Below are 23,944 nucleotides of genomic sequence, written 5' to 3' on the forward strand. Positions count from 1 at the left end.
CAGAACTAATACCCAGCTCCAGAGTTCTGCCATTGTGTAGTGTAATTTTACATTCTGAATGAATAGATAGTTGTAAAAAAAAATAAAATCACAAACCAATCTCTGCTTTGACAAACAAGCCTGTTACAGACAACGTCAAGTGATTTAGAGCACAAGGAAGTCATGATGATTAGAAAAGCTTTAATTAAAAGGCCATTTGAGCTCCAGGCAAACCGCTGCAGCACTTCCATTCTAGTGGCATTAAAAAAACCCAACCAACCAAAGAAACAAAAAGCCAGTGCCGCCCCCACCCCCGAGCTCCTCCTCTTGCAGGGCTCAGACCATCCCTCTGAGAAAACCAGCCGGTGAAGGGTATTTACCGGTGTGACATTTCTGCAGGATAAGAAGCTTCATTTACACAGCGAGGTATAAACAGCATCGATATAAAGTCTGTGTTATTTGTAATCACAAATAATTAATTGTAATAAATATGTATCAAGTAACTTTGCAGCACGCCTTTCAGGGCCAAGACGCAGATATGTTCCACTCGGACGTGCTCTCTGGAAGGAGAAGACGGACATTAGCAGCATTTTCTGACTCACAGCCGTACTCCCGGCCTTGGAGAACACCGGCATTCCCAGTCTCCGGCCCCTGGGAGCGAGTCCACCCAAGGCTCCGAGGCCTTGGAACGGGGGCGTGAAACCCAAACCAAACGCGCCATCCACGGCCCAGGAACAAACCCCAAGCGCATTGCTGGCAGCAACACCAGCGCCACAAACTTCCACCGACCTCCTTCACGCTTCCCTGTGGCACTTGCCTGGGAACACGCATCCCAGACGGTCACAAAGCGGCTCCCAGCCGCGCCTTCTGCTTAGTTTTCCCCTTGGTCTCTGTCAGCTCCGCGTGTGTTTGCGCTTACTCCGAGTCATTTCTCAGCTACAGATACGCTTCTACCAGGAGATGGACAAGTTTCAAGAGTAAATATTCTTCTGACATGTATCCGGCTCTTGGAAAGGGCAGTACGCGACAGACAGGTAATAACACAGCTTTCCTAAGCGCAGGAGCTGCAGGCTCTGGATGCCAACAACTAGCTCTACAACTGTTGCGCACACATTGATTTTTTTTTCACCATTCGCTGACAGAACAAGAATATACACACTTGTGTAGGCTTTTCTCTCTTCCTCACATTTGATCTTCAGGTTTGCAGTTCTCCTCACCTCGAGGAACTCCAGGTTAATGTAGGGAAGCCCGCACGTCCTCAGCTCCATCTCTAGAGGGCTCAGCATAGTCTGGAGCTGCAGGGGAATGATGGACCCAAGGCCAGCACGCACTGCAGTCATGCACGCCGGAGTCTGCGGCTCACGCACCCTCAAGCTGCGGATCGCTGTTGCGTACACGTCCTTGTTCTCCCACCTGCAAGGGCAGAGATCCAGGACAAAAAGGAGAGCGCGTAAGAGCCCTCGTGCCCTGCTCCAGCCGCAATGAGGAGAGCGCGGAACCGCATTGCGCAGCCGCCGGCCGGGCTGGCCCAGGGGCAGTGCTGAAGCACCGCCAGGAGCAGTGGGGCGGGGCCGAGCGCGTCGGCGGGGCGGAGCCTGGCCGTGGAAGGGAAGGGGGCGGGTCCCGGCCGGGAAAGGGGGCGGGGCCTGGCCGCGTGCCACCGCCCGTTGCCACGGCGCTGGGGAGCGCGGGTCGATTGTTGCGTGGATTGTTGGGTCGATTGTTGGGTGCGTTGTTGGGTGGATTGTTGGGTGCGTTGTTGGGCTGGACCCGTCCCCACAGAGCTGGGAGCGCCCGCAGCCGGGAGCGGGGTGCAGTTCTGCCCGTGCTGCGCCGTGCCAGGCCCCTCGCACTGCCGCAGCCGCTTTCCCTGCAGTGCTGAGAGCGCAGCCCTCTCCTGAGCTCTCTGCTCACCTACCCACGTCCCTAGCCACCTGCCCACCCACCCACCCACCCCCCTCCCCATCTTCCTTCCCCCCTACACACCCACCTCCCTCACCATCTTCCTCCCTACACACCTGCCCCCCGCCAGGGAGGCCCGGGGCCGAGGCAGCAGGAGGAACCCGGCTCTCCGTCCCAGGACACAGCCATGCCCTCGGCCGCCGATAACCAGGCGGCAACGCTGCGGTGCGGTCACTGGTAAGGCATGCAGCGGAGGCTGCCAGGGGTCTCCGGGAGCCATCGCTGCACACACATCCATACGTATCCCCTTGACATGCTGCCACGGGCTGGGAGGGGCAGCTCACTAACGAACATGCCCCCTTCATTACAAGCGGCTGGCACGTGGTTCTGCAGTGTCAGGGCCTGACAACCTGCTCAGCCTTGACTCAAGTTTCTGACTTGAGCACGTAGGCAGGAACCAAAGTATTTGGTAGAAACAAAGACTTGGTTTTCAGCGAGGCACACGTGAACTCCATGGTTCCAAGTTCCGGTTCAGCATCTGGCAGAAGCCGGGATGTTGAAAACAGAACCAGGAGGCACCTCCTGTTTCTCTCTGATGACGCTTCCCTTTTCCCAGCCACACCAGTGTCGGTAATACATTCGCCGACAGCGATGCCAGCTCAGAAGTTACCTCCTGAGTACAAGCAACTACAGACATTCCCTTTTTTTTCCCAAAGGGACGTGGGACTCCAAGCAGTTTCTGGCAGCATCAGCCCGGCTGGTTTGCAAGCAGCTGTGTACGTGCAGTTGAGATGCTGCTGTTGGACTTTGCTGCTTTGCCGGGCTGTTGCCTGCTTGGGATCTGGCCAAGGAGAAAACTGAACGGCTCTGCTGGTTTTCTCCTTGGTGACATGGGAAGGCACAATAGGTTATAGAACTAATGTTGGTGTTCTGGGTTGTGCTTTAGTCTGGGGAGCATCGTCTAGAAAGGATGCTACCTGCCTGAGGCAGGAACAAGGGCGAAGCTCAGAGTGCCTCAGTTCTTTTTGGATCTTCTCTGTTTGTAAGCCTTGCCTTGTCCTCCAGACAGGAAAATGAGTCTTTTTTGGGAAGGGGGTGAGCGGGGCAGTTTTGGCTCCAGAGTAAGATGGCTGCTGCTATCATTCACTGAGCAAATCTGGCCCAAGAGGGTCTGTTCTGTAGTTTTTCCGAGCAGAGCACTGTTCGACCTCTCATAGCCCGGTTAGTTTCAGGAAGAAACTCTGATCTTCACGGATGAGCTTATTAATTAGTTCATCACCTTGAACCTGGTGATAACTTGTTTATGCTGCAAAATTTGCCTTTCTCATAATGAAATCCATCCCCCTTGATTTTATCTCCATGTAGTGTGAACACTGTGACCTTTGCATGCTATAGGCGTTAATATCCCACCTATGAAGGAATGTGGAGGCCTGGCTGGGCTTGCCTTGCTCTTTAGTTACTCGGTTCTCTAAACCATGAATTCATCAAAAGCTTTCTTAGGATTTTTGTGCTGTGAAAAACTGCTTGCAACTGTGGTCAGTGTTATTTTCTGCAAAGTAACCTCTGCGATGTTTCTCATAGCAACAAGGATATTCCTGCCTCTAATTTCACGATTCATGAAGTCCACTGCAGCAGATTTCTTGCAGCATGCCAGTACTGCGAGGTTTACATCCCAAAATCGGAAATGAAGAACCATTTTGCATCTGAGCACGTGGAGGTGAGAAACGCATTCCTGCTCTAAAACTGCTGTCCTCTGTGGCAATTAATCTCATGAGGTCTGTTTATTGTAGGTTACCTGCGAGTGTGGGATGAAGATGGAAAAACAACACTTGGAGGACCACAAGGTTGGTGAACATCTATTGATGTTAGGAGATGTTTTGAAGCTACTCGATGGTATTTCCAAGCACCGATTCCAGAGCCTTTCTGTCAGCCAGGAGCCGGACTCCAAATTGTGATTGAGGCACCCTTTTTATCGAGCCCTAAATTCACACCCTCTGAGAGAAGGTGGTTGGAAACTGCCTTCAAGCAGTGGAGCCTGCTCAAGTCTTCATATCCAAGGGTTATCTGCGATAATTGGTGATTTTGTCCTTGTTAGTGATGAGGATGAAAAATGGTGCGCTGTTTCAGAAACACAGAATATGATGAACTCCACTTCTTCCGTTCCTTTCACATGACGCATTTCTGACTGCTGCAGTGGTCATGTGCATTTTAATAAGTCATGATGTCCAACAGACTTTGAAAAGAGTTTGTAAAATCAACAGGGATTTTTTCAGTTTCTGACTCCAGTTGGCTGCCGTCACAGGCAATCTTGTAATCAATGTCAGCCCCTTCCCTTCCTATGGGCCCCCCTTGCAGACAGCTCTGCAAGTGCCACCTAAGTCTGCTTATTGCTGACAAACAAAGGATTTTCAAACGGTGAAGATATGACCAGGTCAAACCCCTGGAAGCACTTCATCCCGCACGTTTGTGCGTAGTGGTTCTAGTTTTGCCTGTAAAGCAAATGATGACGTATTCTTGCAGCATCTGCTATTCTAACAGGGCTTTCATCTCTCTGTAACCCCTCTGGAAGGGCAACTTCCCTGTCATTCAGTCGCGGGTGAAGGACATAGGCAAGCAATTCTTGCCGAGTAGTAAGTGAGCTGTAAATCTGTTCCCTCGCAGAACACACACGGAGAAGTTTTTCTAGCAGTGCTCAGTGCAATGGGATCAGGACTGGGTTTTGAGACTGTCCCTGAAAGCTATCTTCAAGAAGCACAGTGGGAAGGAATCTGCTGTCCAAGTATGACAGGTTTTAAAGGAATGTCCTGAGTCTTCGGAGTGCTTCAGCTGGCGTGTTTATGACTACACAGGTTACACAGCCTGCTGGTCTTCACATTTCTCACGTGCTATCCTACTCCAGGCTATCCTTTAGCGTAGCTTTAGATCTGGCTAAAGAAAGAAAGGACCGCTCAGCTCTTCAGCAAACGGGGAACCTCCCTCCACCTTTGCCTCACTCTTCCATATGTGAAGAAGAATCCCTCGTTCTTTTTTCCAGGCGTTTGTGTGCCTTCTGCGACTTGTCCTCTGCCCTTACTGCGAAATACAGCTGCCTTTGAGAGCCATGGTTGACCATGAACTTTACTGCAGCACACGGACGGAGGAATGCGAAAACTGCCACCGCTACATACTGGTGCGAGACCTGAAAGAACATCCTCGCGTCTGCGGGCTAGTGGGGGTACAAACCCAAGGAAGTGCACCGTCTGGCTTTGAGGATGAGGATGCACATTTGCAAGACCTCCGGCACAGTGGAAGAGAATCAGGAACAGGTAACTGCGCTGGGCCACTGTGGGGAATGCCCAAGGGGCTAGAAAAGCAGATTTATAGCAGCTGTGTAGGGGGACATCCCTTAAGGACATTAGCAGAAGCAATGTTTCAGCAGCACAAAGAAATCAGAAGCGAGGTGAGGTGCAGAGATGAGTAATAACCAGCTTCATATTGGACATTTGGCAGCCGATCCAAGCGTAAGGGTTTGTAACTCTTTCTGGGAAAACGCTGGGTAATGACAGCTCCAGAGCCACTGGGAGCGGGCTGATTTTCCCGTGGAACAGAACTGCAAAGGTATAAGCCAGCTACACAGAGGACTGCTGAGGTCCCTGGGGTGAGAGCCCAGGCCACTGCCGATTCTTTTGTCTCAAAGTATCGAGCTTCGCAACGAAAGCGGGAGTTGTTTGCTCGTGGCACATTCTGCCTGGGTTTGTGCGGCAGCTGCGCTCCTCCTCGGTTAAGCAGCAGGGTAGGTAAGATCTGGATGTGGGGTCACGCCTGTAGCACTGCGCATTTCTGCAGTGACGTCCCGGACATCGCTGAGACTCTTATCAGCGGGGCAGACATGAAGCGTCAGCTGGTTGTGGAAGGAGAAATGGTGCTAAAGGATTTATTGGAGGCAGTCGTGGGCTTTTTTAGCAGACCGCTGGCTCTATCTTGGACCCCAAAACACTACTCTCACGCTGGATGGCGTGGATTTGCTGATGTGGAATGAATTCAGCAAGTGTGACTAGAGTAACTGTTGCCTTAACGTGTGCTCAGGTTGCCGTCCTGTGACACAGAACAGCAGCCTGTTGCGTAGGGATCCAACTGCGCCAGACTTCTCTCTGGTAGGGGATGTAACTCTGCTTTGCTTTGCAGATGATGAGCCCGTCACCCTGCCGTGTCAAAGTTGTGGCTTGCGGTACCCTATCTACGAGCGGATGGATCACGAGGTTTAGTATTTTCTTGTATTACCTACTGACAAATAATGATTTTGAAAGCTCTTGTAACGTGCAACTCCAGGGCCTGTAGTTTAGTTTGCAACAGAAATGTTTGCCTTGCACATCCGAGTGATGTTAAAACCAGCATGTGTGTCTCACAGCTCAGGTGGGAGAGGAGCAGAGGCGTGTAACCTGTGTAGGTAAGAGGGGAAGGAGGCAACGCAGGCTGTCCATCTAGGAGATGGAGGAATGTCTCGCAGGGTAGATGTGAAGAGAGAGAGAGAGAAAGGTTAAGGACGTGACTCTATCGGGAGCTCAGCCTAAGCGAGGAGCGGTGGGTTTATGAAGTGCTGAGTGCCGCGCAGCGCTCAGCAGGGGATTCAGACGCTTCTCGATATTGCTGCCTGGTATTTCTGCTATGGAAAGAACACCAGGTCTTGGTGCTGCTGAAGCTGTTACTGCTGTTCAAGAACACTGGACAGGTACCAACTAGACCGCTTGGTGCTTTAATGCTTCCGTACACCTAAAGAGCAGAGTCGGGGAGGGGGGTGCCCGCGGAAGAGACAGTCCTCTGGGCTTCGCTGCTAGGACAGAGAAGTTAGGAAAACGCTAAGCTCGCTCATTTTCTCTTTCACGGCTCTTTTGCATTCTTACAGTCCTAACTAGTGACGTTGTGTTTTGCCGGTTGGTTCTTCTGGGCCTTTCCTGTCCTAGGTGATAGTAAAGTCAATATGAATAGAAATGAGATCTGACAAAATTTCATAGCTTATCACGTGTTAAATGGTCGTGCTGACAGGAAGGACAAGTCCCATCCACCTCCTATGGCAGCTGGCTGGTGGAAGACGACTTTATCTCACAAAGATAACAGATGCTTTCCTTTCTAGTTCCTATTTTTGTTTTGTGGGTTTCTGTCGTCTCCTTTTGTTATTCCTCGATGCAATCAACCGGCAGGAAAACATGACGTTATAACAAGGATAGCCAAGAGGGGCACTTCTGTGGGCAGCATGACTTGGAAATCACTGTTAAACTGATTTTTGTTTTGCATTTGGTTTTTAAGATGCCACTCATAGCAGGCCAATATCAGGAACCTGATCAGAGCTACCCTGACAGGACTCTAGGGCTGCTTTCCCCATGCTTGGCCCTGGCTTTGCAGGGTCATGTGTAGGTGTGAGAGGCACAAGCACGAACAGGAGCAGGTAGGGTTGTTGGCTGGCTGGCGGCAAGGCCCCAGCTACGGGGTGGTTCTCTTCAGCAGGACCGGCTCATGCTGCCAGGTCCAGTTTTGCTCAGGTCCTGTGATAGCCAGTCATTCTTCCTAAGCTCTGGCTAAGAGCAAATGCACGTGTCAGCAAACGATACCTACCTCTTCCGAACAAACAGTTCCCTGCTAACCTTCACCTTGCTGAGGGGGGATGCTCTGCAGTGCTTTTATGGGAATAAGTCTGAATAAACTGTCATGGAAAGAGTCAGACATCTGTTTTGTTTTAGCTCGTCTGTGTGCTGCGCCCAGCAGCTGAGGACTCCATGCCTCCTAAGGCCAAGAGGCAGAGACAAGAATCAGCAGAGCCACCCTGGACACGAAGCAAGTGCCAAGGTATGGGCAAAACACACACTTACACACGCACGGTTTTCCTTTACGTTGCAGGAACACTGGGTGTGTTCCAAGCTCACTAGATGTTGTTACCCTGTTCTGCCTCCAAAATTTACAAATCTTCGATCCTCCACCATTTTATGCAAGAAAGATGAAATCCTTAGAACTCAGTATCCTCAAAGATCTTGGTTGCAAAGCTGTATGCTGCTGGAATGGCAGTTGGCTCTACTTGTGTTACCTGAACGGTCTTGAATCTCTCCGGCTGCATTGACTGTTCCTGTGAAGCGCTGTGTTTGTGTCATCTGAGGAGATGTTTCTCCTTGGCGCACAGGTCGCTGCATGAAGAAGGAGCCTGGACCTCCTGCAGAAGAGGCCCGGCTGCCGAGGAGACCAAGGAAAACGGCAGCCGGCGGGAATGCACAGCTGCCCGCTCCCACCTCACGAGGGAAGGCCAGGAAGAAGGCGGCTGGCAAGAGGGGCAGAGCGAGGAAGAGAGGGGCCTGTGAACGTGCAGGTGCGTCACCGTCCCCTCAGAGGCCTGCCAAGTGCTCCCGCTCGGAACCCTTCACGTCCGGCCCGTCGAGATATTCTCCGAGCCAGCCAAGGTAACACCTCTGCCTTCCGTTCCAGGCAGCCGCGCCGGGGCTGCCCCGAAGGGTGAGGGGCCGGCGGCACTGCAGGAACAAGTTTTGCTCTGCTGGGAGCAGGGGCGCAGCCTCAGCCTGGCGCACTCGCGTCTTCAGGCGGCAGCGACCCAGCAGCGGCGGCAGTGACAAATGCATTCCAGTCCTCCGCCCTGTCCCCTTGCGCTGCAAACCCGGGTGCCCTCGTGTGTGCTTGCAGCTGAAAGGGTGTCACTCCATGTAACGCGGCTGGTGCTTCTCCGCGTGTCAAACAGCAAACGTAGACTTTTATAGCCAAGTAGAACGGGCAAAAGGGTCCCTGGGAGACAGTGTCGCAGAGCGCCTTGGTCCCTGTCCAAGGCAGCGCTCTCACCTGAGCTTTCCTCTCTGCTCTTTGAGTACAATCTGGTGGTTCTGCTCCAAAAGAAGTGGGTCAGGGCTCAGGAGAAGCTTCCTCCCAGCCCCCGCAAAGTCTCCCTGGTGTGAAGGACCTGTGCTCAGTTAGCAGTGAGAGCGCTGACGTGGGTGGGCTGGCTTCCTCTGAAAGCATCCCTCTCCATCCTTGACAGCACCAGCAGCGAAGGAGAAAGCAGCCTCAGGACACAGCACACGGGCTGCTCCATGCAGCTGCAGGCGCCGGATCCAGAGGTGAGGCAGCCAGCGCAGAGCAGAGCAGAGCGCGTGGCGTCGCTCCCGCGTCGGGTGCGCTACGGGACGCCTCCGTTGCGGAGCGCTCGGTGGGCAGCGCTGGGCTCTGCTGGTGCACGGGCGGCATGAAGCGCTGAGGGCTGACGCGCTGTGGGCTCGCTGCACGCTGGGCTCATCCTGAGCGGGGCTTGCTGGGAGGAGAGGGCAGCGCCTGCCCTGCTGCTCCTCACGGCGCTTTGTTCAGGGGCATGAGCTGATGTTACAGCCCTTCCTGCACCAGCGAGGCTCTTATCAGTGGCTTCCACTCAGGGACTCTTTGCAAACAGCATTTTCACTTGTTCTTTTTCCCTTTCCCTTTAGCTGATGACCAGGAGCCAGGCAGCTTCGCAGCCACAGGGGAACGGACCCAGCAACTGATAAAGCCACGTTCGGCCCTCTGCGGACTAATTCCATGCAGTAGAAGTCATTTCTTTTAGCATAAGAAAATTACTATGTTGCCATGTCATTGAATTTCTACAGATATTGTCATTTACAAATAAATTATTTATTTTTGCGCAGGAGAATTCCTATACTGCCATGTCACTGAGTTTCTACAAATTTAGATAGTTATAGGCAGTTGTAGTTACAGCTGGCTATAGGCATAGGCGGCTACAGGCAGTGATCACGATATATATAGGTACTTTTAGGGTGTTCAAGTATACTACAGGTTTTCACTCCTATGATCTATACCAGTAGCACCCCACACTAGCGGCCCCCACCGTGACCTTGAAACCCCCCTGGGCTGTGTTTCTGGCGAGCTCTTTGCAATACCCCCTGACGCAGTGTTTGTGACCCCCTGAAATTTCAGCCCCTTGTGCCAGCCAGTCTCGAGTGGAGTGAGGCCCCCCCGGAGCTGCGTGCCGCAGAGGGGCATCCAGAGCCCCCTGCCTGCGGGAGGCCAGGCTCCTTGGCCAGCGGCTGGAGCACGCCCAAGGCGCAGCGGGATGTGGGATGGAGGCCAGTGGGAAGGTGCCGGGATGGTGCCAGGGCACCCTCACAGCCCTGGCAGCTGGACCCCTCCCTGGAGCCCGGCGTTGCGTCCCCCCTGGGCCCAGCACAGCACATCTTCTGGCGTCTCACAGGGAATGGGGGTCTGCGCCTCCGCCGCATGTGTTCAGGGGTCACCTGCATGCCCAGGACACAGACAGGGGGATGGTGGCAGCCGGGGGTAAGCTCTGAGCTGGGGCTTCCTTGGGGGACATTTCTTAGTAGCATAGACTGATATAGTATTCAAAAGTTTACATTCTAAATAGAGTTAAATGTTTTCTCCAAACATGGTGCAATCCCATATGACATACGGAATATAGAAGGCTAATGTCAAAAAATGGCATCTGTCTGTTCAGTGTGCTATCAGCTTGAGGTTAAGGGATTCTGAAGGGTCTCGTGCCCTTTACCCTTGAGAAACTCTGACTCAGATATATAGGATGAAATTCAACCCACTTAATGGCGGGACTCCCTCCTCTGATAGGTTGATTTTCCCTGACTAACCAGGCTAACAAAAGACCAGTTGGGAAGTATAAATCAGAGGATGTTATCAGCTCCTTCTGGAGAAAAACCCAACCAGGATGTTAACAGAGTGAGCTAAGAAGCCCCAAGAGACAGAAAAGTGCTTTATTGCCTTCAGAGCACGTTCTGACTCATTGTTAATTGACAGGAGCCAAGTTAGACAAGGCAGGAGCACAGCGATGGCAATACACAGAGCCATAGGTTTGCAGTGTAGATTCTGCACTGACGGCGTGAGCTGGGGCGTAAAATGCACGCTAAATTCTATGACGGCTCTTTGAATACTCCCTGACGCAGTGTTTCTGACCCCCTGAGATTTGAGCCCCTTGTGCCAGTCAGTCTCGAGCGGAGTGAGGCCCCCCGGAGCCGCGTGCTGCAGAGGGGTGTCCGGAGCTCCCCACCTGCTGGAGGCCAGACAGTCTGCAGCGTTGTTTCCAGCAGCTCCGTTGCCCTGCACCAACGCAGCTGCAGCAGCCCAGGAGTTAATTCTTTCCAGCCCCAAAGAAGGACACGATACATCTCAAGGGATGTTAAGAATCTCCTTTATGCAAGTTACACTCCATGGCCAAGAGCACTTAACAGGTTAATGCTGCGAACGGTACCGAGACGGACACACACCAAGCCAGAACTAATACCCAGCTCCAGAGTTCTGCCATTGTGTAGTGTAATTTTACATTCTGAATGAATAGATAGTTGTAAAAAAAAATAAAATCACAAACCAATCTCTGCTTTGACAAACAAGCCTGTTACAGACAACGTCAAGTGATTTAGAGCACAAGGAAGTCATGATGATTAGAAAAGCTTTAATTAAAAGGCCATTTGAGCTCCAGGCAAACCGCTGCAGCACTTCCATTCTAGTGGCATTAAAAAAACCCAACCAACCAAAGAAACAAAAAGCCAGTGCCGCCCCCACCCCCGAGCTCCTCCTCTTGCAGGGCTCAGACCATCCCTCTGAGAAAACCAGCCGGTGAAGGGTATTTACCGGTGTGACATTTCTGCAGGATAAGAAGCTTCATTTACACAGCGAGGTATAAACAGCATCGATACAAAGTCTGTGTTATTTGTAATCACAAATAATTAATTGTAATAAATATGTATCAAGTAACTTTGCAGCACGCCTTTCAGGGCCAAGACGCAGATATGTTCCACTCGGACGTGCTCTCTGGAAGGAGAAGACGGACATTAGCAGCATTTTCTGACTCACAGCCGTACTCCCGGCCTTGGAGAACACCGGCATTCCCAGCTCTCCGGCCCCTGGGAGCGAGTCCACCCAAGGCTCCGAGGCCTTGGAACGGGGGCGTGAAACCCAAACCAAACGCGCCATCCACGGCCCAGGAACAAACCCCAAGCGCATTGCTGGCAGCAACACCAGCGCCACAAACTTCCACCGACCTCCTTCACGCTTCCCTGTGGCACTTGCCTGGGAACACGCATCCCAGACGGTCACAAAGCGGCTCCCAGCCGCGCCTTCTGCTTAGTTTTCCCCTTGGTCTCTGTCAGCTCCGCGTGTGTTTGCGCTTACTCCGAGTCATTTCTCAGCTACAGATACGCTTCTACCAGGAGATGGACAAGTTTCAAGAGTAAATATTCTTCTGACATGTATCCGGCTCTTGGAAAGGGCAGTACGCGACAGACAGGTAATAACACAGCTTTCCTAAGCGCAGGAGCTGCAGGCTCTGGATGCCAACAACTAGCTCTACAACTGTTGCGCACACATTGATTTTTTTTTCACCATTCGCTGACAGAACAAGAATATACACACTTGTGTAGGCTTTTCTCTCTTCCTCACATTTGATCTTCAGGTTTGCAGTTCTCCTCACCTCGAGGAACTCCAGGTTAATGTAGGGAAGCCCGCACGTCCTCAGCTCCATCTCTAGAGGGCTCAGCATAGTCTGGAGCTGCAGGGGAATGATGGACCCAAGGCCAGCACGCACTGCAGTCATGCACGCCGGAGTCTGCGGCTCACGCACCCTCAAGCTGCGGATCGCTGTTGCGTACACGTCCTTGTTCTCCCACCTGCAAGGGCAGAGATCCAGGACAAAAAGGAGAGCGCGTAAGAGCCCTCGTGCCCTGCTCCAGCCGCAATGAGGAGAGCGCGGAACCGCATTGCGCAGCCGCCGGCCGGGCTGGCCCAGGGGCAGTGCTGAAGCACCGCCAGGAGCAGTGGGGCGGGGCCGAGCGCGTCGGCGGGGCGGAGCCTGGCCGTGGAAGGGAAGGGGGCGGGTCCCGGCCGGGAAAGGGGGCGGGGCCTGGCCGCGTGCCACCGCCCGTTGCCACGGCGCTGGGGAGCGCGGGTCGATTGTTGCGTGGATTGTTGGGTCGATTGTTGGGTGCGTTGTTGGGTGGATTGTTGGGTGCGTTGTTGGGCTGGACCCGTCCCCACAGAGCTGGGAGCGCCCGCAGCCGGGAGCGGGGAGCAGTTCTGCCCGTGCTGCGCCGCGCCAGGCCCCTCGCACTGCCGCAGCCGCTTTCCCTGCAGTGCTGAGAGCGCAGCCCTCTCCTGAGCTCTCTGCTCACCTACCCACGTCCCTAGCCACCTGCCCACCCACCCACCCACCCCCCTCCCCATCTTCCTTCCCCCCTACACACCCACCTCCCTCACCATCTTCCTCCCTACACACCTGCCCCCCGCCAGGGAGGCCCGGGGCCGAGGCAGCAGGAGGAACCCGGCTCTCCGTCCCAGGACACAGCCATGCCCTCGGCCGCCGATAACCAGGCGGCAACGCTGCGGTGCGGTCACTGGTAAGGCATGCAGCGGAGGCTGCCAGGGGTCTCCGGGAGCCATCGCTGCACACACATCCATACGTATCCCCTTGACATGCTGCCACGGGCTGGGAGGGGCAGCTCACTAACGAACATGCCCCCTTCATTACAAGCGGCTGGCACGTGGTTCTGCAGTGTCAGGGCCTGACAACCTGCTCAGCCTTGACTCAAGTTTCTGACTTGAGCACGTAGGCAGGAACCAAAGTATTTGGTAGAAACAAAGACTTGGTTTTCAGCGAGGCACACGTGAACTCCATGGTTCCAAGTTCCGGTTCAGCATCTGGCAGAAGCCGGGATGTTGAAAACAGAACCAGGAGGCACCTCCTGTTTCTCTCTGATGACGCTTCCCTTTTCCCAGCCACACCAGTGTCGGTAATACATTCGCCGACAGCGATGCCAGCTCAGAAGTTACCTCCTGAGTACAAGCAACTACAGACATTCCCTTTTTTTTCCCAAAGGGACGTGGGACTCCAAGCAGTTTCTGGCAGCATCAGCCCGGCTGGTTTGCAAGCAGCTGTGTACATGCAGTTGAGATGCTGCTGTTGGACTTTGCTGCTTTGCCGGGCTGTTGCCTGCTTGGGATCTGGCCAAGGAGAAAACTGAACGGCTCTGCTGGTTTTCTCCTTGGTGACATGGGAAGGCACAATAGGTTATAGAACTAATGTTGGTGTTCTGGGTTGTGCTTTAGTCTGGGGAGCATCGTCTAGAAAGGATGCTACCTGCCTGAGGCAGGAACAAGGGCGAAGCTCAGAGTGCCTCAGTTCTTTTTGGATCTTCTCTGTTTGTAAGCCTTGCCTTGTCCTCCAGACAGGAAAATGAGTCTTTTTTGGGAAGGGGGTGAGCGGGGCAGTTTTGGCTCCAGAGTAAGATGGCTGCTGCTATCATTCACTGAGCAAATCTGGCCCAAGAGGGTCTGTTCTGTAGTTTTTCCGAGCAGAGCACTGTTCGACCTCTCATAGCCCGGTTAGTTTCAGGAAGAAACTCTGATCTTCACGGATGAGCTTATTAATTAGTTCATCACCTTGAACCTGGTGATAACTTGTTTATGCTGCAAAATTTGCCTTTCTCATAATGAAATCCATCCCCCTTGATTTTATCTCCATGTAGTGTGAACACTGTGACCTTTGCATGCTATAGGCGTTAATATCCCACCTATGAAGGAATGTGGAGGCCTGGCTGGGCTTGCCTTGCTCTTTAGTTACTCGGTTCTCTAAACCATGAATTCATCAAAAGCTTTCTTAGGATTTTTGTGCTGTGAAAAACTGCTTGCAACTGTGGTCAGTGTTATTTTCTGCAAAGTAACCTCTGCGATGTTTCTCATAGCAACAAGGATATTCCTGCCTCTAATTTCACGATTCATGAAGTCCACTGCAGCAGATTTCTTGCAGCGTGCCAGTACTGCGAGGTTTACATCCCAAAATCGGAAATGAAGAACCATTTTGCATCTGAGCACGTGGAGGTGAGAAACGCATTCCTCCTCTAAAACTGCTGTCCTCTGTGGCAATTAATCTCATGAGGTCTGTTTATTGTAGGTTACCTGCGAGTGTGGGATGAAGATGGAAAAACAACACTTGGAGGACCACAAGGTTGGTGAACATCTATTGATGTTAGGAGATGTTTTGAAGCTACTCGATGGTATTTCCAAGCACCGATTCCAGAGCCTTTCTGTCAGCCAGGAGCCGGACTCCAAATTGTGACTGAGGCACCCTTTTTATCGAGCCCTAAATTCACACCCTCTGAGAGAAGGTGGTTGGAAACTGCCTTCAAGCAGTGGAGCCTGCTCAAGTCTTCATATCCAAGGGTTATCTGCGATAATTGGTGATTTTGTCCTTGTTAGTGATGAGGATGAAAAATGGTGCGCTGTTTCAGAAACACAGAATATGATGAACTCCACTTCTTCCGTTCCTTTCACATGACGCATTTCTGACTGCTGCAGTGGTCATGTGCATTTTAATAAGTCATGATGTCCAACAGACTTTGAAAAGAGTTTGTAAAATCAACAGGGATTTTTTCAGTTTCTGACTCCAGTTGGCTGCCGTCACAGGCAATCTTGTAATCAATGTCAGCCCCTTCCCTTCCTATGGGCCCCCCTTGCAGACAGCTCTGCAAGTGCCACCTAAGTCTGCTTATTGCTGACAAACAAAGGATTTTCAAACGGTGAAGATATGACCAGGTCAAACCCCTGGAAGCACTTCATCCCGCACGTTTGTGCGTAGTGGTTCTAGTTTTGCCTGTAAAGCAAATGATGACGTATTCTTGCAGCATCTGCTATTCTAACAGGGCTTTCATCTCTCTGTAACCCCTCTGGAAGGGCAACTTCCCTGTCATTCAGTCGCGGGTGAAGGACATAGGCAAGCAATTCTTGCCGAGTAGTAAGTGAGCTGTAAATCTGTTCCCTCGCAGAACACACACGGAGAAGTTTTTCTAGCAGTGCTCAGTGCAATGGGATCAGGACTGGGTTTTGAGACTGTCCCTGAAAGCTATCTTCAAGAAGCACAGTGGGAAGGAATCTGCTGTCCAAGTATGACAGGTTTTAAAGGAATGTCCTGAGTCTTCGGAGTGCTTCAGCTGGCGTGTTTATGACTACACAGGTTACACAGCCTGCTGGTCTTCACATTTCTCACGTGCTATCCTACTCCAGGCTATCCTTTAGCGTAGCTTTAGATCTGGCTAAAGAAAGAAAGGACCGCTCAGCTCTTCAGCAAACGGGGAACCTCCCTCCACCTTTGCCTCACTCTTCCATATGTGAAGAAGAATCCCTCGTTCTTTTTTCCAGGCGTTTGTGTGCCTTCTGCGACTTGTCCTCTGCCCTTACTGCGAAATACAGCTGCCTTTGAGAGCCATGGTTGACCATGAACTTTACTGCAGCACACGGACGGAGGAATGCGAAAACTGCCACCGCTACATACTGGTGCGAGACCTGAAAGAACATCCTCGCGTCTGCGGGCTAGTGGGGGTACAAACCCAAGGAAGTGCACCGTCTGGCTTTGAGGATGAGGATGCACATTTGCAAGACCTCCGGCACAGTGGAAGAGAATCAGGAACAGGTAACTGCACTGGGCCACTGTGGGGAATGCCCAAAGGGCTAGAAAAGCAGATTTATAGCAGCTGTGTAGGGGGACATCCCTTAAGGACATTAGCAGAAGCAATGTTTCAGCAGCACAAAGAAATCAGAAGCGAGGTGAGGTGCAGAGATGAGTAATAACCAGCTTCATATTGGACATTTGGCAGCCGATCCAAGCGTAAGGGTTTGTAACTCTTTCTGGGAAAACGCTGGGTAATGACAGCTCCAGAGCCACTGGGAGCGGGCTGATTTTCCCGTGGAACAGAACTGCAAAGGTATAAGCCAGCTACACAGAGGACTGCTGAGGTCCCTGGGGTGAGAGCCCAGGCCACTGCCGATTCTTTTGTCTCAAAGTATCGAGCTTCGCAACGAAAGCGGGAGTTGTTTGCTCGTGGCACATTCTGCCTGGGTTTGTGCGGCAGCTGCGCTCCTCCTCGGTTAAGCAGCAGGGTAGGTAAGATCTGGATGTGGGGTCACGCCTGTAGCACTGCGCATTTCTGCAGTGACGTCCCGGACATCGCTGAGACTCTTATCAGCGGGGCAGACATGAAGCGTCAGCTGGTTGTGGAAGGAGAAATGGTGCTAAAGGATTTATTGGAGGCAGTCGTGGGCTTTTTTAGCAGACCGCTGGCTCTATCTTGGACCCCAAAACACTACTCTCACGCTGGATGGCGTGGATTTGCTGATGTGGAATGAATTCAGCAAGTGTGACTAGAGTAACTGTTGCCTTAACGTGTGCTCAGGTTGCCGTCCTGTGACACAGAACAGCAGCCTGTTGCGTAGGGATCCAACTGCGCCAGACTTCTCTCTGGTAGGGGATGTAACTCTGCTTTGCTTTGCAGATGATGAGCCCGTCACCCTGCCGTGTCAAAGTTGTGGCTTGCGGTACCCTATCTACGAGCGGATGGATCACGAGGTTTAGTATTTTCTTGTATTACCTACTGACAAATAATGATTTTGAAAGCTCTTGTAACGTGCAACTCCAGGGCCTGTAGTTTAGTTTGCAACAGAAATGTTTGCCTTGCACATCCGAGTGATGTTAAAACCAGCATGTGTGTCTCACAGCTCAGGTGGGAGAGGAGCAGAGGCGTGTAACCTGTGTAGGTAAGAGGGGAAGGAGGCAACGCAGGCTGTCCATCTAGGAGATGGAGGAATGTCTCGCAGGGTAGATGTGAAGAGAGAGAGAGAGAAAGGTTAAGGACGTGACTCTATCGGGAGCTCAGCCTAAGCGAGGAGCGGTGGGTTTATGAAGTGCTGAGTGCCGCGCAGCGCTCAGCAGGGGATTCAGACGCTTCTCGATATTGCTGCCTGGTATTTCTGCTATGGAAAGAACACCAGGTCTTGGTGCTGCTGAAGCTGTTACTGCTGTTCAAGAACACTGGACAGGTACCAACTAGACCGCTCGGTGCTTTAATGCTTCCGTACACCTAAAGAGCAGAGTCGGGGAGGGGGGTGCCCGCGGAAGAGACAGTCCTCTGGGCTTCGCTGCTAGGACAGAGAAGTTAGGAAAACGCTAAGCTCGCTCATTTTCTCTTTCACGGCTCTTTTGCATTCTTACAGTCCTAACTAGTGACGTTGTGTTTTGCCGGTTGGTTCTTCTGGGCCTTTCCTGTCCTAGGTGATAGTAAAGTCAATATGAATAGAAATGAGATCTGACAAAATTTCATAGCTTATCACGTGTTAAATGGTCGTGCTGACAGGAAGGACAAGTCCCATCCACCTCCTATGGCAGCTGGCTGGTGGAAGACGACTTTATCTCACAAAGATAACAGATGCTTTCCTTTCTAGTTCCTATTTTTGTTTTGTGGGTTTCTGTCGTCTCCTTTTGTTATTCCTCGATGCAATCAACCGGCAGGAAAACATGACGTTATAACAAGGATAGCCAAGAGGGGCACTTCTGTGGGCAGCATGACTTGGAAATCACTGTTAAACTGATTTTTGTTTTGCATTTGGTTTTTAAGATGCCACTCATAGCAGGCCAATATCAGGAACCTGATCAGAGCTACCCTGACAGGACTCTAGGGCTGCTTTCCCCATGCTTGGCCCTGGCTTTGCAGGGTCATGTGTAGGTGTGAGAGGCACAAGCACGAACAGGAGCAGGTAGGGTTGTTGGCTGGCTGGCGGCAAGGCCCCAGCTACGGGGTGGTTCTCTTCAGCAGGACCGGCTCATGCTGCCAGGTCCAGTTTTGCTCAGGTCCTGTGATAGCCAGTCATTCTTCCTAAGCTCTGGCTAAGAGCAAATGCACGTGTCAGCAAACGATACCTACCTCTTCCGAACAAACAGTTCCCTGCTAACCTTCACCTTGCTGAGGGGGGATGCTCTGCAGTGCTTTTATGGGAATAAGTCTGAATAAACTGTCATGGAAAGAGTCAGACATCTGTTTTGTTTTAGCTCGTCTGTGTGCTGCGCCCAGCAGCTGAGGACTCCATGCCTCCTAAGGCCAAGAGGCAGAGACAAGAATCAGCAGAGCCACCCTGGACACGAAGCAAGTGCCAAGGTATGGGCAAAACACACACTTACACACGCACGGTTTTCCTTTACGTTGCAGGAACACTGGGTGTGTTCCAAGCTCACTAGATGTTGTTACCCTGTTCTGCCTCCAAAATTTACAAATCTTCGATCCTCCACCATTTTATGCAAGAAAGATGAAATCCTTAGAACTCAGTATCCTCAAAGATCTTGGTTGCAAAGCTGTATGCTGCTGGAATGGCAGTTGGCTCTACTTGTGTTACCTGAACGGTCTTGAATCTCTCCGGCTGCATTGACTGTTCCTGTGAAGCGCTGTGTTTGTGTCATCTGAGGAGATGTTTCTCCTTGGCGCACAGGTCGCTGCATGAAGAAGGAGCCTGGACCTCCTGCAGAAGAGGCCCGGCTGCCGAGGAGACCAAGGAAAACGGCAGCCGGCGGGAATGCACAGCTGCCCGCTCCCACCTCACGAGGGAAGGCCAGGAAGAAGGCGGCTGGCAAGAGGGGCAGAGCGAGGAAGAGAGGGGCCTGTGAACGTGCAGGTGCGTCACCGTCCCCTCAGAGGCCTGCCAAGTGCTCCCGCTCGGAACCCTTCACGTCCGGCCCGTCGAGATATTCTCCGAGCCAGCCAAGGTAACACCTCTGCCTTCCGTTCCAGGCAGCCGCGCCGGGGCTGCCCCGAAGGGTGAGGGGCCGGCGGCACTGCAGGAACAAGTTTTGCTCTGCTGGGAGCAGGGGCGCAGCCTCAGCCTGGCGCACTCGCGTCTTCAGGCGGCAGCGACCCAGCAGCGGCGGCAGTGACAAATGCATTCCAGTCCTCCGCCCTGTCCCCTTGCGCTGCAAACCCGGGTGCCCTCGTGTGTGCTTGCAGCTGAAAGGGTGTCACTCCATGTAACGCGGCTGGTGCTTCTCCGCGTGTCAAACAGCAAACGTAGACTTTTATAGCCAAGTAGAACGGGCAAAAGGGTCCCTGGGAGACAGTGTCGCAGAGCGCCTTGGTCCCTGTCCAAGGCAGCGCTCTCACCTGAGCTTTCCTCTCTGCTCTTTGAGTACAATCTGGTGGTTCTGCTCCAAAAGAAGTGGGTCAGGGCTCAGGAGAAGCTTCCTCCCAGCCCCCGCAAAGTCTCCCTGGTGTGAAGGACCTGTGCTCAGTTAGCAGTGAGAGCGCTGACGTGGGTGGGCTGGCTTCCTCTGAAAGCATCCCTCTCCATCCTTGACAGCACCAGCAGCGAAGGAGAAAGCAGCCTCAGGACACAGCACACGGGCTGCTCCATGCAGCTGCAGGCGCCGGATCCAGAGGTGAGGCAGCCAGCGCAGAGCAGAGCAGAGCGCGTGGCGTCGCTCCCGCGTCGGGTGCGCTACGGGACGCCTCCGTTGCGGAGCGCTCGGTGGGCAGCGCTGGGCTCTGCTGGTGCACGGGCGGCATGAAGCGCTGAGGGCTGACGCGCTGTGGGCTCGCTGCACGCTGGGCTCATCCTGAGCGGGGCTTGCTGGGAGGAGAGGGCAGCGCCTGCCCTGCTGCTCCTCACGGCGCTTTGTTCAGGGGCATGAGCTGATGTTACAGCCCTTCCTGCACCAGCGAGGCTCTTATCAGTGGCTTCCACTCAGGGACTCTTTGCAAACAGCATTTTCACTTGTTCTTTTTCCCTTTCCCTTTAGCTGATGACCAGGAGCCAGGCAGCTTCGCAGCCACAGGGGAACGGACCCAGCAACTGATAAAGCCACGTTCGGCCCTCTGCGGACTAATTCCATGCAGTAGAAGTCATTTCTTTTAGCATAAGAAAATTACTATGTTGCCATGTCATTGAATTTCTACAGATATTGTCATTTACAAATAAATTATTTATTTTTGCGCAGGAGAATTCCTATACTGCCATGTCACTGAGTTTCTACAAATTTAGATAGTTATAGGCAGTTGTAGTTACAGCTGGCTATAGGCATAGGCGGCTACAGGCAGTGATCACGATATATATAGGTACTTTTAGGGTGTTCAAGTATACTACAGGTTTTCACTCCTATGATCTATACCAGTAGCACCCCACACTAGCGGCCCCCACCGTGACCTTGAAACCCCCCTGGGCTGTGTTTCTGGCGAGCTCTTTGCAATACCCCCTGACGCAGTGTTTGTGACCCCCTGAAATTTCAGCCCCTTGTGCCAGCCAGTCTCGAGTGGAGTGAGGCCCCCCCGGAGCTGCGTGCCGCAGAGGGGCATCCAGAGCCCCCTGCCTGCGGGAGGCCAGGCTCCTTGGCCAGCGGCTGGAGCACGCCCAAGGCGCAGCGGGATGTGGGATGGAGGCCAGTGGGAAGGTGCCGGGATGGTGCCAGGGCACCCTCACAGCCCTGGCAGCTGGACCCCTCCCTGGAGCCCGGCGTTGCGTCCCCCCTGGGCCCAGCACAGCACATCTTCTGGCGTCTCACAGGGAATGGGGGTCTGCGCCTCCGCCGCATGTGTTCAGGGGTCACCTGCATGCCCAGGACACAGACAGGGGGATGGTGGCAGCCGGGGGTAAGCTCTGAGCTGGGGCTTCCTTGGGGGACATTTCTTAGTAGCATAGACTGATATAGTATTCAAAAGTTTACATTCTAAATAGAGTTAAATGTTTTCTCCAAACATGGTGCAATCCCATATGACATACGGAATATAGAAGGCTAATGTCAAAAAATGGCATCTGTCTGTTCAGTGTGCTATCAGCTTGAGGTTAAGGGATTCTGAAGGGTCTCGTGCCCTTTACCCTTGAGAAACTCTGACTCAGATATATAGGATGAAATTCAACCCACTTAATGGCGGGACTCCCTCCTCTGATAGGTTGATTTTCCCTGACTAACCAGGCTAACAAAAGACCAGTTGGGAAGTATAAATCAGAGGATGTTATCAGCTCCTTCTGGAGAAAAACCCAACCAGGATGTTAACAGAGTGAGCTAAGAAGCCCCAAGAGACAGAAAAGTGCTTTATTGCCTTCAGAGCACGTTCTGACTCATTGTTAATTGACAGGAGCCAAGTTAGACAAGGCAGGAGCACAGCGATGGCAATACACAGAGCCATAGGTTTGCAGTGTAGATTCTGCACTGACGGCGTGAGCTGGGGCGTAAAATGCACGCTAAATTCTATGACGGCTCTTTGAATACTCCCTGACGCAGTGTTTCTGACCCCCTGAGATTTGAGCCCCTTGTGCCAGTCAGTCTCGAGCGGAGTGAGGCCCCCCGGAGCCGCGTGCTGCAGAGGGGTGTCCGGAGCTCCCCACCTGCTGGAGGCCAGACAGTCTGCAGCGTTGTTTCCAGCAGCTCCGTTGCCCTGCACCAACGCAGCTGCAGCAGCCCAGGAGTTAATTCTTTCCAGCCCCAAAGAAGGACACGATACATCTCAAGGGATGTTAAGAATCTCCTTTATGCAAGTTACACTCCATGGCCAAGAGCACTTAACAGGTTAATGCTGCGAACGGTACCGAGACGGACACACACCAAGCCAGAACTAATACCCAGCTCCAGAGTTCTGCCATTGTGTAGTGTAATTTTACATTCTGAATGAATAGATAGTTGTAAAAAAAAATAAAATCACAAACCAATCTCTGCTTTGACAAACAAGCCTGTTACAGACAACGTCAAGTGATTTAGAGCACAAGGAAGTCATGATGATTAGAAAAGCTTTAATTAAAAGGCCATTTGAGCTCCAGGCAAACTGCTGCAGCACTTCCATTCTAGTGGCATTAAAAAAACCCAACCAACCAAAGAAACAAAAAGCCAGTGCCGCCCCCACCCCCGAGCTCCTCCTCTTGCAGGGCTCAGACCATCCCTCTGAGAAAACCAGCCGGTGAAGGGTATTTACCGGTGTGACATTTCTGCAGGATAAGAAGCTTCATTTACACAGCGAGGTATAAACAGCATCGATACAAAGTCTGTGTTATTTGTAATCACAAATAATTAATTGTAATAAATATGTATCAAGTAACTTTGCAGCACGCCTTTCAGGGCCAAGACGCAGATATGTTCCACTCGGACGTGCTCTCTGGAAGGAGAAGACGGACATTAGCAGCATTTTCTGACTCACAGCCGTACTCCCGGCCTTGGAGAACACCGGCATTCCCAGCTCTCCGGCCCCTGGGAGCGAGTCCACCCAAGGCTCCGAGGCCTTGGAACGGGGGCGTGAAACCCAAACCAAACGCGCCATCCACGGCCCAGGAACAAACCCCAAGCGCATTGCTGGCAGCAACACCAGCGCCACAAACTTCCACCGACCTCCTTCACGCTTCCCTGTGGCACTTGCCTGGGAACACGCATCCCAGACGGTCACAAAGCGGCTCCCAGCCGCGCCTTCTGCTTAGTTTTCCCCTTGGTCTCTGTCAGCTCCGCGTGTGTTTGCGCTTACTCCGAGTCATTTCTCAGCTACAGATACGCTTCTACCAGGAGATGGACAAGTTTCAAGAGTAAATATTCTTCTGACATGTATCCGGCTCTTGGAAAGGGCAGTACGCGACAGACAGGTAATAACACAGCTTTCCTAAGCGCAGGAGCTGCAGGCTCTGGATGCCAACAACTAGCTCTACAACTGTTGCGCACACATTGATTTTTTTTTCACCATTCGCTGACAGAACAAGAATATACACACTTGTGTAGGCTTTTCTCTCTTCCTCACATTTGATCTTCAGGTTTGCAGTTCTCCTCACCTCGAGGAACTCCAGGTTAATGTAGGGAAGCCCGCACGTCCTCAGCTCCATCTCTAGAGGGCTCAGCATAGTCTGGAGCTGCAGGGGAATGATGGACCCAAGGCCAGCACGCACTGCAGTCATGCACGCCGGAGTCTGCGGCTCACGCACCCTCAAGCTGCGGATCGCTGTTGCGTACACGTCCTTGTTCTCCCACCTGCAAGGGCAGAGATCCAGGACAAAAAGGAGAGCGCGTAAGAGCCCTCGTGCCCTGCTCCAGCCGCAATGAGGAGAGCGCGGAACCGCATTGCGCAGCCGCCGGCCGGGCTGGCCCAGGGGCAGTGCTGAAGCACCGCCAGGAGCAGTGGGGCGGGGCCGAGCGCGTCGGCGGGGCGGAGCCTGGCCGTGGAAGGGAAGGGGGCGGGTCCCGGCCGGGAAAGGGGGCGGGGCCTGGCCGCGTGCCACCGCCCGTTGCCACAGCGCTGGGGAGCGCGGGTCG

The 23,944-nt window shown here is 52.8% G+C and overlaps 3 protein-coding genes across 3 annotated transcripts; all 3 read left to right on the forward strand.

Annotated features, from left to right (window-relative positions):
* Positions 1-3,672: 3,672 nt before the first annotated feature.
* Positions 3,673-6,125, forward strand: LOC308066401 (uncharacterized protein; the record flags this gene model as incomplete). Its single annotated transcript, XM_080393649.1, has 3 exons — positions 3,673-3,725; positions 4,916-5,186; positions 6,046-6,125. Exons 1-3 carry the CDS (start codon positions 3,690-3,692, stop codon positions 6,123-6,125), a joined length of 387 nt encoding a protein of 128 aa, XP_080249775.1. The 5' UTR covers positions 3,673-3,689.
* Positions 6,126-7,566: 1,441 nt separating this feature from the next.
* On the forward strand, positions 7,567-9,434 carry LOC308066395 (uncharacterized protein). The gene is made up of 4 exons (XM_080393629.1): positions 7,567-7,701; positions 8,030-8,303; positions 8,891-8,969; positions 9,330-9,434. The coding sequence occupies exons 1-4, from the start codon at positions 7,632-7,634 to the stop codon at positions 9,384-9,386; spliced, it is 480 nt and encodes a 159-aa protein (XP_080249755.1). The 5' UTR covers positions 7,567-7,631; the 3' UTR covers positions 9,387-9,434.
* Positions 9,435-14,986: 5,552 nt separating this feature from the next.
* Positions 14,987-21,175, forward strand: LOC308066404 (uncharacterized protein). Its single transcript, XM_080393655.1, has 5 exons — positions 14,987-16,321; positions 17,181-18,836; positions 19,165-19,438; positions 20,026-20,104; positions 20,465-21,175. Exons 2-5 carry the CDS (start codon positions 18,767-18,769, stop codon positions 20,519-20,521), a joined length of 480 nt encoding a protein of 159 aa, XP_080249781.1. The 5' UTR covers positions 14,987-16,321; positions 17,181-18,766; the 3' UTR covers positions 20,522-21,175.
* Positions 21,176-23,944: the final 2,769 nt, after the last annotated feature.

The sequence above is a fragment of the Falco punctatus genome (assembly GCF_963210335.1).
Source record: "Falco punctatus genome assembly, chromosome: 1".
Taxonomy (NCBI): domain Eukaryota; kingdom Metazoa; phylum Chordata; class Aves; order Falconiformes; family Falconidae; genus Falco; species Falco punctatus.